At 36.5% G+C, this 14,387-nt stretch overlaps 1 protein-coding gene across 5 annotated transcripts in view; it reads right to left on the bottom strand.

Annotated features, from left to right (window-relative positions):
• USP34 (ubiquitin specific peptidase 34) overlaps nt 1-14,387 on the bottom strand; it is a 254,684-nt gene that overhangs the window by 1,426 nt on the left and 238,871 nt on the right. For 4 of the 5 annotated variants that reach the window (XM_086701030.1, XM_086701029.1, XM_025932470.2 and 1 more), the window contains 8 exons: nt 14,150-14,257; nt 13,075-13,179; nt 12,834-12,958; nt 11,720-11,843; nt 3,375-3,454; nt 1,114-1,254; nt 864-1,007; nt 36-195 (listed from right to left, as the gene is read on the bottom strand). In XM_086701030.1, coding sequence (XP_086557156.1) covers nt 36-195; nt 864-1,007; nt 1,114-1,254; nt 3,375-3,454; nt 11,720-11,843; nt 12,834-12,958; nt 13,075-13,179; nt 14,150-14,257 — 987 coding nt within the window. Of the gene's footprint in view, nt 1-35; nt 196-863; nt 1,008-1,113; nt 1,255-3,374; nt 3,455-11,719; nt 11,844-12,833; nt 12,959-13,074; nt 13,180-14,149; nt 14,258-14,387 lie in introns of those variants that run through there. The other variant, XR_015249197.1, reaches the window with a different exon arrangement.

The following is a 14,387-nucleotide window of genomic DNA, read 5'->3' as shown; positions in this document are numbered from 1 at the left end:
TGAAGGTATAATTAATATTAGTCCACAAAGCTAACCTTTAGTTTTTCTTTCTTTGGCTTCTTGCTCTTGGAGTGAGTTTCTCTGCTGCAGACAAGTCCTGCATTTGCTTAAAAGCTCTTGCAGAGTTGGAATTAGAGCTGGGTTTAATTGCTTGGGAGTGTGGACTGACAGGAGCAAAGCAAGTGCACGCAGATCCTGTAAACCCAGAAAGGAACATGTCAAATTCTAAAGCTAACATTTTGACAGCTGTTTACAGTTTAACACACATTTACTTTTCCAGGAATCCATTCTGGTTTCTTTTGCATTTTTAGAGAATGCTAAAACTAGAAAGCCAGCATTAGGATATTATCCGTGAGAAATTAAGGCCTCGATCTAGAAATCAGTTTCTCAAACAGGCTGATTTCTGGTGAATGTCACAAATAGTAAGGTCTTAACTCACCTAGCTCTGCAACCTGTTCTGGCATCTAAGCAACATTTTGTTACTTGGAAAACTGCTGCTGGACATGTGCTAGCATTCCATTATAGTATGACCTGGGTATCATGGAAATCTATATAAGGCACCTAATTCCCTAGGTTTAATTGCCTTTATAATCAATGGATCATTAATCTGATTGTTTCAGTTATTTATGAGCCACAGGCAATAACAGAAACATCACAAGTAATGTTTTCAAAAAATGTAATAAACAAGTAGAGATAAAAGGAATGTCTCCTCTTAATGGTTTCACTGCCCATAGTGAACACATGTTTTTAGAAATTTGGTAGTTTTTCCAGAGTTTGAAGAAGTTATGATAGTAAAATAGTACTAAAGCCAAAGGTGATTTAAGGAAAGTTCTTAAGTACAACATCCCTCCCCCAGTTCTTACCCCATTTAAAGAAGCACTTGCTTTGGAAATTTCAACACGGTTGGTGAAATCAGACTGCATATTCTGATACTGATTTATCAAGTTTGTAATTAGGGTGCTGATCAGATTGGCACAGTTTGCTTCAGAAAACACTTGACCTTGAACCTGAGAAAAAGAGATTAAAAACAAATCTCCAAAAGACCAACACCATGAAAACACAACCACTAACTAGGTAGAAGTAACACAATGAGTTTTCAAAGGTAGGACATACCTTTAGAAGAAAATGTGTCATGAATGTGTACACAATGTTGTTGTTTAGAAAAGTTCTTTCATCCATCAGGATACACTTTATATATTCTGCAAAAACCGGATCTTCACACAAAAGCTTGATGCAATTTTTTGACATAGCAGACTACAGTAGGGGAGAAGAAGTACTGATGGTTGAGCACTGAAATAACTGCAAGGCTTACACACTGCTTATGATGAACATCCAAAGTCATTTAAGTCCTTTCAGAGACCACTTCTAACTCCAGTTATAGTAACCGTACTCCCGATAAAACAAGCCTTAGTCACTTGGACTCTACATGTAAGTATAAGAGGAAGAGAGACTTGTAACAAGTCTGAAGGGCAAAAGGAACAAATAGGTTTCCAAAGAAATGCAACTTTATTATCTAGCATTAAATGAGGGAATAAGGACTGGACAAATTAAGACCAGCAAATAGGATGAGAATGTTTGCAGAGGACCAATTAATGGATAATAGGTAACCAAACTATATATAGAAAAAAGACAAATTTTAAGAATTAAACTTATTCCATAAAAGGAATTAAAATGTTAAGCAATAGTAATTTGTTTGGAAATATCCTCCCCACCCCCCATGAATACTGCAAAGTAAACAGCAAACCTCCTTTAATTACCTCACAAGAATTGGTGGTTCCCAATATACAGAAGAAATTTTACTAAAATTGCATTCCCCTGTTTTTAAATGGTCATGGCTCTTCAACACAAGTAGTATATCTTTAAGTAAATCTATTCTCTAGATTATAGGTATTTTAATAAAAGATCATTTATATGGGAGATAAAATGGAGTATTTAATAAAACAGGACAAAGTTTAGATAATATGTACAGGTATATGCTTATTTTATTCGAGGAAGCAACTTGGTAAGTCACTCAAGTTCACCCCAAAAAATCAGAAGTCGAATAGGACCAGGACCCAGCTCTTCAGATGCTTGGTGTCAGGAAAATCTGCCTAATTCTACCAGCCAGAACCTCTGCCTGCTGCCTGTGTTTCTTGATGGCTGCTTCTACCACGCTGGCAGACTGGAAGCCTTGGACAGTTTGGCTTTGTTTTAAAGGAAGTTTTTGGAGATGGTGGATTCTTTGGAAAACAAGCCAATTAAGGGAGCAGTAAAGTGCTGGAGTAGATAAAACAATAGAGAAGCAATAGCCAGTGGCAGAGTACAGAAACCAAAAAAAGTGACTACCCAAATCAAGAATGAAAAGAATAGCAGCAGTGGCAGAGGGAAAAAGCAGAGATCTCCCATTTACTGAATTAACCACTCAGCTAAAAACAAAAACAAAAAAACAAAACAAAGAAAAAAACCCAGGAAGTCATTTTCTCAAAGTCTCCTATGTACTACGCCATGTGATCAATGTAAATTAGCCTTTTAAAGATTCCTACTACAGAGAATAAAATGACATTTCTTGAAGGGATAGAGAGGATTCCATTTCTACACTTGAGGAGCTCAGTTTGTGAGGAGATAAACAACTATTACAGCACCGTGTGACACACATCCACCGGGAGAATAAACAGAGCATTACAGCCCAGGCAGGAGGCTGTACCAGAGGCATAAAGTGTTTCAGATACTGTAATGTGGGTAAAGTTTAGGCTAAAGTAAACAAACTCATCTCTTCCTCTGAGGATGGGCAGCTGCAACCAGTCAGGAAACCAAGTTTTCTCAGGATCTAAATGCGCCTGGTCCAAGGAATGAATCAAATCTTAGGACCAATCTGGTTTCTCCCCACCTCTCTGCCATTCTCCCCCAGAATGAAACAAGCATTATTTAGGTGCCCGCTTTAAAGAGTTGGCTCTTAAGATACTTAAAGTAGGTAGGATATAGTGTTTCCTGTTCTCAATGACCATGCTGGTAAAAAAAAGTACATCAGACCCTTGAAAACCTACTCCAAGGTAACAGGTAAGAGGTAAAGGTAAAGGACAGGTAAAGGACTTCCCCCAAAATACCTCCCTGTTTTGGACTTTTACCACAACTATTTATATTGACCTATAAATTACAAATTCAAATATATTAGCTTATTTGAAAATCCTGTGATACAAATCTATTGAAGTAAAAAACCTCAAAGGGCAACTTGATGCCCAATACTTAATAGCTATTATTTCCACTAATCATATTTTACCTAAGATTCTAAAACCTCCCCAATTTTTCCACCTAGTGTTTAACCCACTGTTCCTAAAATTACTGACCAAATGGTGAGGAGATGAAAGACCAAATCATCTAAAACTCATTTTCTTTACCTGAGTCTGGCATAGCTCAGTCCAAAGTTTGGGGAACAGTGCAAGATGAAGTGGCAAACCTTCATAGGCAACTAGGACACCTAATATTTGAAAAGAAATCAGAATAGGTTATAATTATAAATTATACTACTGAGGTATTCAACTTTGTAGGTACAATTCTACAGGTATTTCTAGTCACAACTATGAGTATTTTCTACATGTTTTAGAAATCTATAGAATACCTAAAGGGGAAGAATTCATTCCAATGCTTTAACCAGTGAAATAATTTAGAATGCAGTATACTTTGAATTTAGTCATATTCCACACCTCATTCCCAAAAGGATCTGAGGTAACTTAAACCAATTTGCTCTGTAAGTGTTAGAACCTTATCTGGGACAATTTAATAAAGATTATTGCAAGTGGTTCCAAAGCTTTCTTGGATTAAGGTACCACCCTGCATATTAGATAATTTTCATGGACTAGCTAAGCTGGAAGGGAGAGGTGCAAGGTCAAAGAGAGGATGAGGAGAATTAGAAAATATACTGGTCCTTCCTCTTTTACCTTGTTTCCCCGAAAACATGGAGAATTATGGTGGATTTACATAGACACTGCTCTTGAGTCTAACAGCTTCTAGTCTTGTCCCCAAGCTCTTCTGGGTGGACCATACTTAGCTGTATGTCAGTGTTCTATTTGGAACCTCTATTGAATAGTTTTAACCTTTCCTCTTTCTGACTATTCCAAATGTCAAGTATTATCTTTAAGAAATGTGTTCCCCTGCCCTATGCCCTACTTCTCAAAGCACAACTGTAAGTAAATTTCCCATCTTCCACACTCCCACTTCCAGCGAAAATATGATCATGGAGAAGGAGAAATAATAAAAGTAATAAAAGTTATCCTCCTCCAGTTAAGAAAAAATTGAGTTAGACCTGAAGTCAACAAACTTCTAAAGTAAAGGGCCAAATAGTAAATATTTCAGTCTTTGCAGCCAAATGATCCCCATTGCAAATACTCAACTCCGCAGTAGTAGTGTGAAAGCAGCCAAAGACAACACTAGACGAATGGGTGTGGCTGTCTTGCAATAAAATTTTACCTAAGAACTTTGAAATTTGACTCACATGTAATTTTCATGTCACAAAAATATTTAGAATAACAGTATTTATTAGAAAATGTAAAAACTCTCAGCGTGCAGGTATGCTCACTGGTTATACAAAAACGTGAGAATGCAGGCTATTATTATTTGCCAACCTCTGGGATGAGCCAAGGATTAAGAGAAAATCTTAAGACAGACAAGAAAGATCAGTCATCCAATTTAGTCATCCAAGGATGCCAAGATTCCCTTTTGTGGGTTAAGTTTATTTTCCTGTCAAGATTAACCCTTTGTAGAGAGATCCCCAAGCGAACTGTCATCTTTCTCTTTTATCCTAACTTAATCTGGTTGGGGCTGGAGGCATTTACCCACTATAAGATCACAATATATATAAGCAAACAAGGGTATGTCATCAAAACTGTCAGGTACAGGTAAGACTTTCTATGCTCCCATGTCCGTGCATCATAATCACCCATAAAAGTACAGCAAAGGGTGGCAAACTTTGGCCTACAGGCCAATTCTGGTCCACAACTTATCTTTGTATGGCCATGTGAGCTAAGGAGGGCTTTTGTATTTTTAAAGGATTGCAAAAGGAATAGTGAAACAAAGAAGAGTATGTGATGCAGATCATACATATGGCCAGCAAGGTACACTCTTTGCAGGAAGTCTGCCAACCCCTAAATCCTGCCCTGACCTAAACCCTCCCAGGTCAAAGTAGACTGCACATTACAATGTAAGTTTCTCTAGTCTTTGTCTTTATTCTTTTTTCTTAATTATTCCTCAAAACAAAACAATCTTTATTCCTATTTTCCACAACTACCAAAAAGCCAGCACTACCACAACAAACAAAAAACTGTGGAGGTCTTCCCTAATCTAACATCACTTCCAATGTTTCAAAAGCATTGTTTTATCCTCATTTCCCTTTTTTTCAATGAAGAAATCAGGCTTAGAGAGACTATGTAATCTGTTCAGGTTCATCCCAAAAGCCAGGGAGCAAAACATCTACCCCAGGTAGATCTGATTGTGAAGCCTGTAATCTTTTCAATAACCAGTGTTTCCCCAAACTTCAATCATTCATGCCATTTTCCTAAGTGTTTTCATATGTGCCTAATACGTACACTGTTTACTTAACACTATTCTTTAGATTCACTTAGGGAGGCTAATACTACATCAGCCTTAGGCAACAGAACTAAGAAGTCATAAATTTAGTATACTAGTTTTGTATTTTTGGGACACTGTAAGATCCATACCTATTTATGAATATACAATTATTTTCCCTGGACCATCTTATTATATACACTACACTGTGGAAAACACTGTGCCACCATGGTGAGCTAATGAAACCTCTTTCGCAGCCCTATTTCCTCTCTGAGGTGCACCTCCTTTGGAAGGAGGGCCATCCCTTCAGAGCAACAAAGTATCACTTTCTTTCTAGTCTAGCATTTTCACAAAGCACTGAGGGATCAGGGGTATCTTGGCTCTGTAACTCAAGGTAGAGGCCAATGCCATCCTACTCTACACATTCCTCCAATACGTTCTGGGGTGCTTTACTGGGTACAAAGCACAGGCATCCTGATGCAATCAAGGCACACGTCCAAGCCTTGTTTCAAGAATCAGGATGAGTAGGCCTAAGACATATTGGGTTCTGTCCACTTATCTTTCTTTATCCTGTGACTTCAGGCATCCTCAACGGGTCCTTACCCCACCCCATCCATGAAGTACTATACAATAATCAAAAACGATTCCAAATAACTTTTCCTCATTAATAACACTTTATAGTGTAGAAGCTACTAGATGAGTTATTAAAAATCTTTTAAAAACTGCTTTTGTAGGTAGAATGGTAATTCAGATGATTGCTTTGAGGATGAAGTATTGTATATGTATATTTACTGCTTAGGGTCTCTCCTATCTGAATTGGGTTAAGATTATTTGTCTAGTTTTCTGTAGCAGTGTTTAGCCCATCCAAGCATTATCCATGGGAAGTGGGAGTCAATGGATGAAAGCCCACAACTAATGGTTCACTACAGGACTGCATCATCAAGACATCTTAGCCACAGAATATCACACATCTGATTCTTCTGATTCCCCCTGTTCTCACTCATACCCATTAAGCAACCTATTCTATTTATTTGGCTTCCCATGTTGGTTACTGGAAAAAAATCTGCTCGCCCTACCACAGAGTATTCAGATCACTGTGCCAGTTCTTCCTCTTTGTGAATTAACTTGTAATGAACTGCTAATTATAAATATATCTATTAAATGCAATTACTAAGTATTAGCCTGGGATAGATGGATTTGCCCTTGGTAGACGCTGCCTTCTGATCTGTACTGAATAACTGGTATATTCATTAACCCTAAGACGTCTTTTGGGAACAGCTAACTGGTTGTCAGTAGCATCAGGACATCAAAAAAGGTAAAGCATGAACCACAGCTGTGTTTTTGATAAGATGAATTTCTAATTTGTTTACTTTTACCAACTATACTAATTTTTTAATTCCAGAGATTTTGAAGATTTTAGATTTTTAGGTATATACAATGTTACTTGCAAAAATTTCCTTTTACTATTTTTTACTTTCATTTACTAAGGCATTAACAAAATTGTCAAAAGCAATGTTAAATAATAAAGGTGACAGATTCTTGTTTTATCTCTGAAAATGAAAATTGTTTATAAATCTAGGAATTTGTCATTTAATTTTACTTGAGCATCTCACTGTTAATTTTGCACGTCAACTCTGGTAACTTAAAAAAAAATATTGGGAGTCTGCAATAGCAGTTTCCTATGCTTTTTTTTTTTTTTCCTATACTACCCCCCCCAACCCCCCACCCCCACTTTTTTTTAAGTAGGCTTCATGCCCAGTGTGGAGCCATGCAGGGCTTGAACTCATGACCCTGAGATCAAGACCTGAGCGGAGATCAAGAATCAGATGCTTGGGGCACCTGGGTGGCTCAGTCAGTTGAGCATCTGACTTCAGCTCAGGTCATGTTATCTCAAGGTTCGTGAGTTCAAGCCCCACACTGGGCTCTGTGCTGACAGCTCAGAGCCTGGAGCCTGCCTCAGATTGTGTCGCCTTCTCCCTTTGTCCCTCCTCCTCTTGCACTCTGTGTCTGTCTCTCAAAAATAAAATAAACGTTAAGAAAAAAAAATTACAAAAAAAAAAAAAAAAAAAAAAAAAAAAAAAAAAGCGGATGCTTAACTGACTAATAAGCCAGCCAGGCGATCTTCCTATACTACTACTTAAAAATTTTGTTCCCCCGCCACCCCCAAGACAAATGATCACTGCAAATGATTTCAAACTTATAGACATTTAACCCAGACAATGAAGCAACCCATAATTTTATCCTTATACCACCGGAGTATAAGCTTCTAGGTTTGGTTTTTTTTTTTAAACATGTACTAAGTGATTTTTCCTATTGTTCTAAGTCTGTGGTCACATTCTGCATACTGTTTTCCAATTTGCTTTTTTTTCATGTAATCTAAGGTCCTATCTTTTTAAAGAGCATAAAATACACATGAATTATTTAAAGACTATACAATAAATTATAGGTTTACTCAGCTCAACTCTTATTGCTGGACATCTGGGTTGTTTCCAGTTTTTATCCAATACAAACTGAGTGAAAATAAACACCCTATGCATGTTGTTGGACACTTTTATGAGTAGAGTAGGGTAGATTCTTAGATCTGGTATTGCGGGATCAAGGGTCATGAACAATCTAAAGTGATAATGTTAATAATATGCCTCCTCAAATTGACTCCATTAAAACATCTCTTCTTTCCCAAAACTGTTTATGCATACCATCTAAACTTTATCTCATAGTTGGGGGGAAAAAAAAGAGAAAAGAGAAATCACGATTAGTAAGGCAGGGAAAATCCTCATATGGTTACAACACATTTACTTGTTTTGTATGTGAAGAAGTTGCCTGTTGATGGCCTTTTACTTATTTTACTTAATGTCCTTTCCCATCTCACTGAATCCTAAAAATTCTTTATATATTGCCAATACTAACCACTTATCTGTTAAGAATGCAAATATTTTCCCCACTAGCTATATTTTCATCGATGGCATTTTTCAACATGTAGTAATTTCAATTTTTACACTGCCAAAGATTTTATTTTATTGTTTATGGGTTTTGTGTCCTGCTTAATGGTCTTTCAAATCTCAAGGTGCTAACTATGTGATTCTGTGTTTTTCTTTAATATTGTTATGACTTCATTTTTCACAGCTAAATCTTTAATCCTCCTGTAATCTATTTAAGTATAAGATATTAAAGTCCTGCCCCTTCTCTCCCTGAGTAGCTGACTGATTCTCTCAATACCATACAATGTCCACAAATCTGACAGGTCATCTTAATTGACTCCAACCCCCATGTATCCTTATGTTTATTTGGGGCTGTTTTCCATTGCTTGTGTATGTTTTTCTGCCCATGTATTTTCATATCTGCTTCACACAGTTTTAAACACTGTAATTCACTTTTATGTAAGAAAGAAGAGAAAATAAACCTATATTTGCTGCTTTTATGCAAAAAAAGATAAACAAAAAAATTTAATAAAAGTGGGGGATAGGTCTGTGATATTGTGATGTGTACTTCTTGCTATTTTGAATATGTGTATGTATTAATAAAAATAAAATAAAAAATTACTGATCTTTGGTAAGTTTTTTTTTTTTTTTTAAATCAATAGTGCCAGTCCCTCTTATTCTTTTTTAGAATTTTTTTGGCTAAATTCCACTATTTTTAAATATCAAAATACTGTAATTTCAGACACAATTATTTCACATGGAAGTCAGTAGCTTTGTTCACTCTCCCCAAATTCTCCCCCCACTTCTGTGTCTCCGTAGCCCCATGCCTACCTCCACTTCAAAAGCACTCCAACCCACACTTTACTGTTTTGCACCTGTAACTCTAATATACAATTATTACACAATTCCTTTTTGTCTCCCAACAAATCTTAAAATCTGCTTAGTTATCCATAAGAATTACCACAGAGACTTTTCCTCAAAACTGGAAGTGACCTACAATCATATAGGTCTTGAGACAACCCCACCTGTGGTCACAATATTCCGGCCCTTGGACCATCTAACCTCAAGGCTCAAATGATTAAGGACACAACCGGTTTAAATTTGCTCTTTCCTTGTTGCCAAATATAAGTTTTTGAAGAAATTATACAAGTTGAAACTCCTTATCAATTTGCCTGCTCCCTATTACAGTCAATGTGGGCTGGCTTTGCTTTCTCAAGCTCTCTCCTAGGTGCCTCTCCCTGGAAATAATCATTGCAACTGAAAGCAGGAGTTAACGTGAAACACTGGGATGTACTCTCGCTATTCAGATGACACATAAGGAAAGCACTGCTTTTAGGTCTTTGTTTTATTTCATATTCAAAATAATGTCTAATTTTCTGCATTAAGAGATAACCATGACTTCTGGGGAAGATCGCAGAGTAGGAGGATCCTAATAAAAATACATAAATGAATTAACTAATTAAAAAAAAAGGTACAACCTGCTCAACTTGTGAAGGCTTTGTTTTGTATCAATACAGCCACCAGCCACATCTGGCTAAGTTTGGTTAAAATGAAATGAAATGAAAATTCCATTTCTTAAATCACATTTCAAGTTCTCAACACTCACATATGGCTTGTGGCTATCATAATGTGGACGATGATGCAGTTGGGAGAGTATTTCCATCCTCATACACTAACCACTAGGAGGCAGCATCAACAGTGCTTCATGGTTATAAAAGGGATGGGAATATAAAATATGAAAGTTGATTTAGCTAATGCTGATGGCTAAGTGTATGTCCTCTTTCCCTTCCTCCTCGCCTCCATGTTTATTTTCCCTGAAACATGTATTTGTATTGATGAGGAAAGACAGTCACAAAGAGGGTACAACATTCACTATTTGATCACAGCTGTTCAAGCAGCCAAAATAGTTCCTCACATAACTTTTGGTATAAATCACGTGAACACAATTACCAAGAACTTTTCTTAAGGTCAGCATTTTAAGAAGTCCCCCTTCTTATCTGGGAACAAGGCTGTGTTACCAGAATTCCTGGACATTTTCTCACACTCGATCACTGCCACTGCTAGGTTTTAGTTTTTTACCAAGTGCCATGAATGAACTGTGTAATCATGAAATGGCCAATCTCATCATGTGCTTCCCCACCCACAGCCCCCACTTGGCACTTCAGCCACATATGTATAAAACCAGCTAATGATAACAGGTGGAAGGAACAATCTTCCAAATCTGAAGACACTCTAATCACTTACCAATAAGATGGTTTTTCTGAAGAGGAATTATCCCTGACAGCTGTTACCACTTCCTTCTTCTTGGATAATGGAACCTAAGGTATGTTCACATCTTTTGCCCTACTTATAGTGGATCAAAACCTCTTCCATAGAAGGAAGGGGTTGTGATTAAGGAGGAGCACGATGGGGAGTTCTAGAGTGTGACAATATTCTGTTTCTTGACCTGGGTGGTGGTTCCATGAGCATTTCACTTCCTATGCTCTGAAACAAAACTACAGAACACTGGGAGAGGATCCTGGGCCATCCGTAAAGAAGTAAGACTCACAGGCCACACAGACCCTGGTAACTCTGGAGGTCCTAAGAGAGGGGACATATCTTCTAAAGACTTTTCAGCTAGAAAAAGTCACCCAAAGGGAGCAATTCTCTTATAGGTCTCAGGCACATTCTTGAATAATTTGAGTTTTTTGCCCTTTTATAACTCACTGATGGTTTTGTTTACTATTTCTCATATCTTATCAAATTTCCTTTCTTCTCACTCATCTCTCTATTTCATGAGACTTACCTCCTAATTTACTCATATATGCACCTCTGCTTCATCCTGGCAAGCCCACTCAGTTTGCTCTTGGCATTGCCAGCTCCAAAGCACAGCTGGCACTATAGATCTCATCTTATCCTCAAGATCAGGGCTGGGAAAGTCCACCTCTCTAAGCCTGCCTCCCTAAAGCAGAGTAGTTTTTGGTATTTGTTTTTAAATTCTGCTGGGCAGATGGAGGAGGACTTGGGCTTCTATGTACAAAGTGATCAGCCCTACTCCACACTCCTTTATAGGCCAGCTGAAACTCTGGGCAGAACTATTCAATGGAAACCAGTAAGTTGGTGTTTTCTTAATAAAAATAAAAATGTTCCCAAGAATAATTAATATTTTTAAACAGTCACTTTAAAAAAGAAAAAAAGGATGGTCTCATTTTGGTCTCCCCTTCCTGAGTGGCTAGGGGCTTAAAATAATTCAGTGGAATTTACTGCTCATCTTTTATACTTACTCAGCTTAACTAATGTTTCAGTAAATTTTTCACAGTTGATTGCAACTCGGCATAATAGATGGATGAATTGATGATAAGAAAAGAAGTAGTCTAGCAGCATACGATCATAAACGTCATCTTTGCCCTGAAGGTTAAAGATGATAAAATGGTTGCACTTAAATTGTATAATAAATTAAAGAGCATATTTTGTGCAAATGTAATAAGTTTAAACTCAAAAGCTGATTAAATATTTAAATTCTATAAGAACCTAGTTTTAAATTCCAAGTTTCTAGTAATGTTAAGATCTTAATTGTCACAAATTTATTTTCAGTGTGCAAATGCTATCAATTAAATTACCCATTATTTCTATATACTTTAATAAAGTAAAATTACTGTAGGATTTTAAAATGTGACACTTTAGTTCTACAGACATCATCAAGAAGAGTTGAATTAAATTTGATTTTTGAAATAGATTTCAAATGATTTCTGTAATGGTTACTACAGTGTTAATTATTTTTAATATTTTATAAGAACTTAAGTATATTTAAGATCCAAAGATGGTGGGCCAGGGGGAGTGTGAATGAAGTCGGGTGAAGATAGATAAAGGGAAAAATTGTTAAAAAAATGTTGAAACTAAGATAAATTATCCTCTGTTCAATGTTCTCTATAATTTAGAATTAGCATTATTTTAGAATATGAATTAGAAGAGAAGAATCAGACTACAAATGATGATAAATCTATCAGTGATATTAGGCTTAGGTCAAGGGATTATAAGGAAAGGGCAGTAAATGAAGTCATTGATTATATGGTCAAATTTAAACAATAATAAATACCTAACTTGACTCTTCAGGTTTAGAAATATGACCCAGTTATAATTTAGCCTAGTGACAAATACTACTAAGACTTTCTATTAGGGTATTTTTTTGAGGGAGGGAAAAAACTTATTACTTGTGCTTGTTGTTGATTTTGCAAATACTCAACCAACATTTCAGAGCACTAAAAGGAAAAAGTCCAAATGAGTCTAATCTTCTTAGGATCCACAAAATGGTCATTTAAATCTAATATAACTGCTAGAGGGGAAATTTCAAATTACTGTGTACTACAGAAACATGGTTTTCCTGGCATCCCAACATACCTTACTGGTTTCCACCATTGTGGGCAAGAGGCACATATTGAGTTCAGGGCGCGGAGGCCGAATATTGCTTTTCCCTCCTATTAGCTTGATATTTTCTCGACAAGGGAAATAAGGTCCAAGAGACACTAAGACATTAAAAGTGTACAATAAGAATAAATGGAAAAAATAAATCTCCATGTTTCAGTGTGCAGAAAGATTAAATGCCAACCACATTCAAGTACTGTGCTTGAGGAATACGTACTTGGTATATTACTATGATGATAAGTACAATGGTTGTGTTGTAGAAATGGAACCAGAGTATGAAGAAAGTCATGGGGACTCAAAAGCACAAGTTCCTTGAGGACATCTGAAAATAAAAACACAGTGTGAGTTTAAAGTAAAACTGGAGTATATATCTAACCTGCTACTTTGAAACTCACAAATCCTGTTAGGGTGACTGGTTGCAGTATGGCAGGTGGAAAGTTTTAATGAATCTAAAATGGTTTTAGCTCCTGACATTGGGAGAAATTCTGTCTGATGCTCAATCAAATCTGAATCAGCAGAGTTACTAACCACAATATCATTTAGAAACCAAAGTTTAAAACTATTTACGTGTATTTTATTTATCCAAGAGAAGCACCATGGATAAGTACACTAAAGGAAATATTTCAAGCACACTGATGTCGTGTCTTCATAAAATCCACATCACACAGACGTAAACCTTGTGATGATGACAGGCTACTGGCAGTCAGAGGTTACTGAAGTTACAGGCCAGTAATTCCACAGAACATCAGACCAAAACCGATTACTTATACATGACAGCCAGTTACTCACATCATTTTGTAAATGAAAACAAACAAACAAACAAACCATAAATAGTTACAGTCTCTAAAGAGGACTTTAAAAAGGTAAAATACTCATGAGTCTGAGAACAGCTACTAAGAAGTATCTTTAGGCAAAAGAACGGACAGTGAAATAATTACTCCAACTCTTTATAATATCAGCTCTCCTTTGTAAACATTTGTGTGATTCTACCTTGTTTATATAGGACTAGAAGATTTCAGAGCTGCAAAAGATCTAGAAATAACCTAAGCTCAAAGAGCCTTGATCACATAATTACTGGCATGTTGAAAAATATAACTAGATTTTCTAGGATTTGCTGGCTAGTATGAGTTACACATAAAAAGTAAAAATGTTTTCTGAAGCTAATACCACATCTATGGTATTAGCTTATTTCTGAACCTAATACCACAGAACTAATACCACATCTTGCAAAAAATATTCCGTAAGAATCTTCCACTAGGTTTTCACACAGGTATATTTTCCAAGTAACTTACCTATACAGGCATTTCTAAGTTCTGGAGGACTATAGGAATTAAGAAGAGTTAACAGTTTATGGGCAAATTCAATTCGCTCCTGCCACTGGATTAATGCTTGTTTCACATCTGCAAATACAAAAGCATACATAAATAAGCCACTTGAGTTCAAACTTCCTCACAATTATTTTCTATTATTACCTACAGAATGCTAACACTAAGAAAATCAAGTTAATGACATAAACATCTTTGGTGAAAG

Source organism: Puma concolor, chromosome A3 (assembly GCF_028749965.1).
Source record: "Puma concolor isolate L17-30 chromosome A3, mPumCon1.1.hap2, whole genome shotgun sequence".
Classification (NCBI taxonomy): domain Eukaryota; kingdom Metazoa; phylum Chordata; class Mammalia; order Carnivora; family Felidae; genus Puma; species Puma concolor.
Note: the sequence above shows the minus strand (reverse complement) of the source record. Positions and strands in the feature narration are given on the sequence as shown.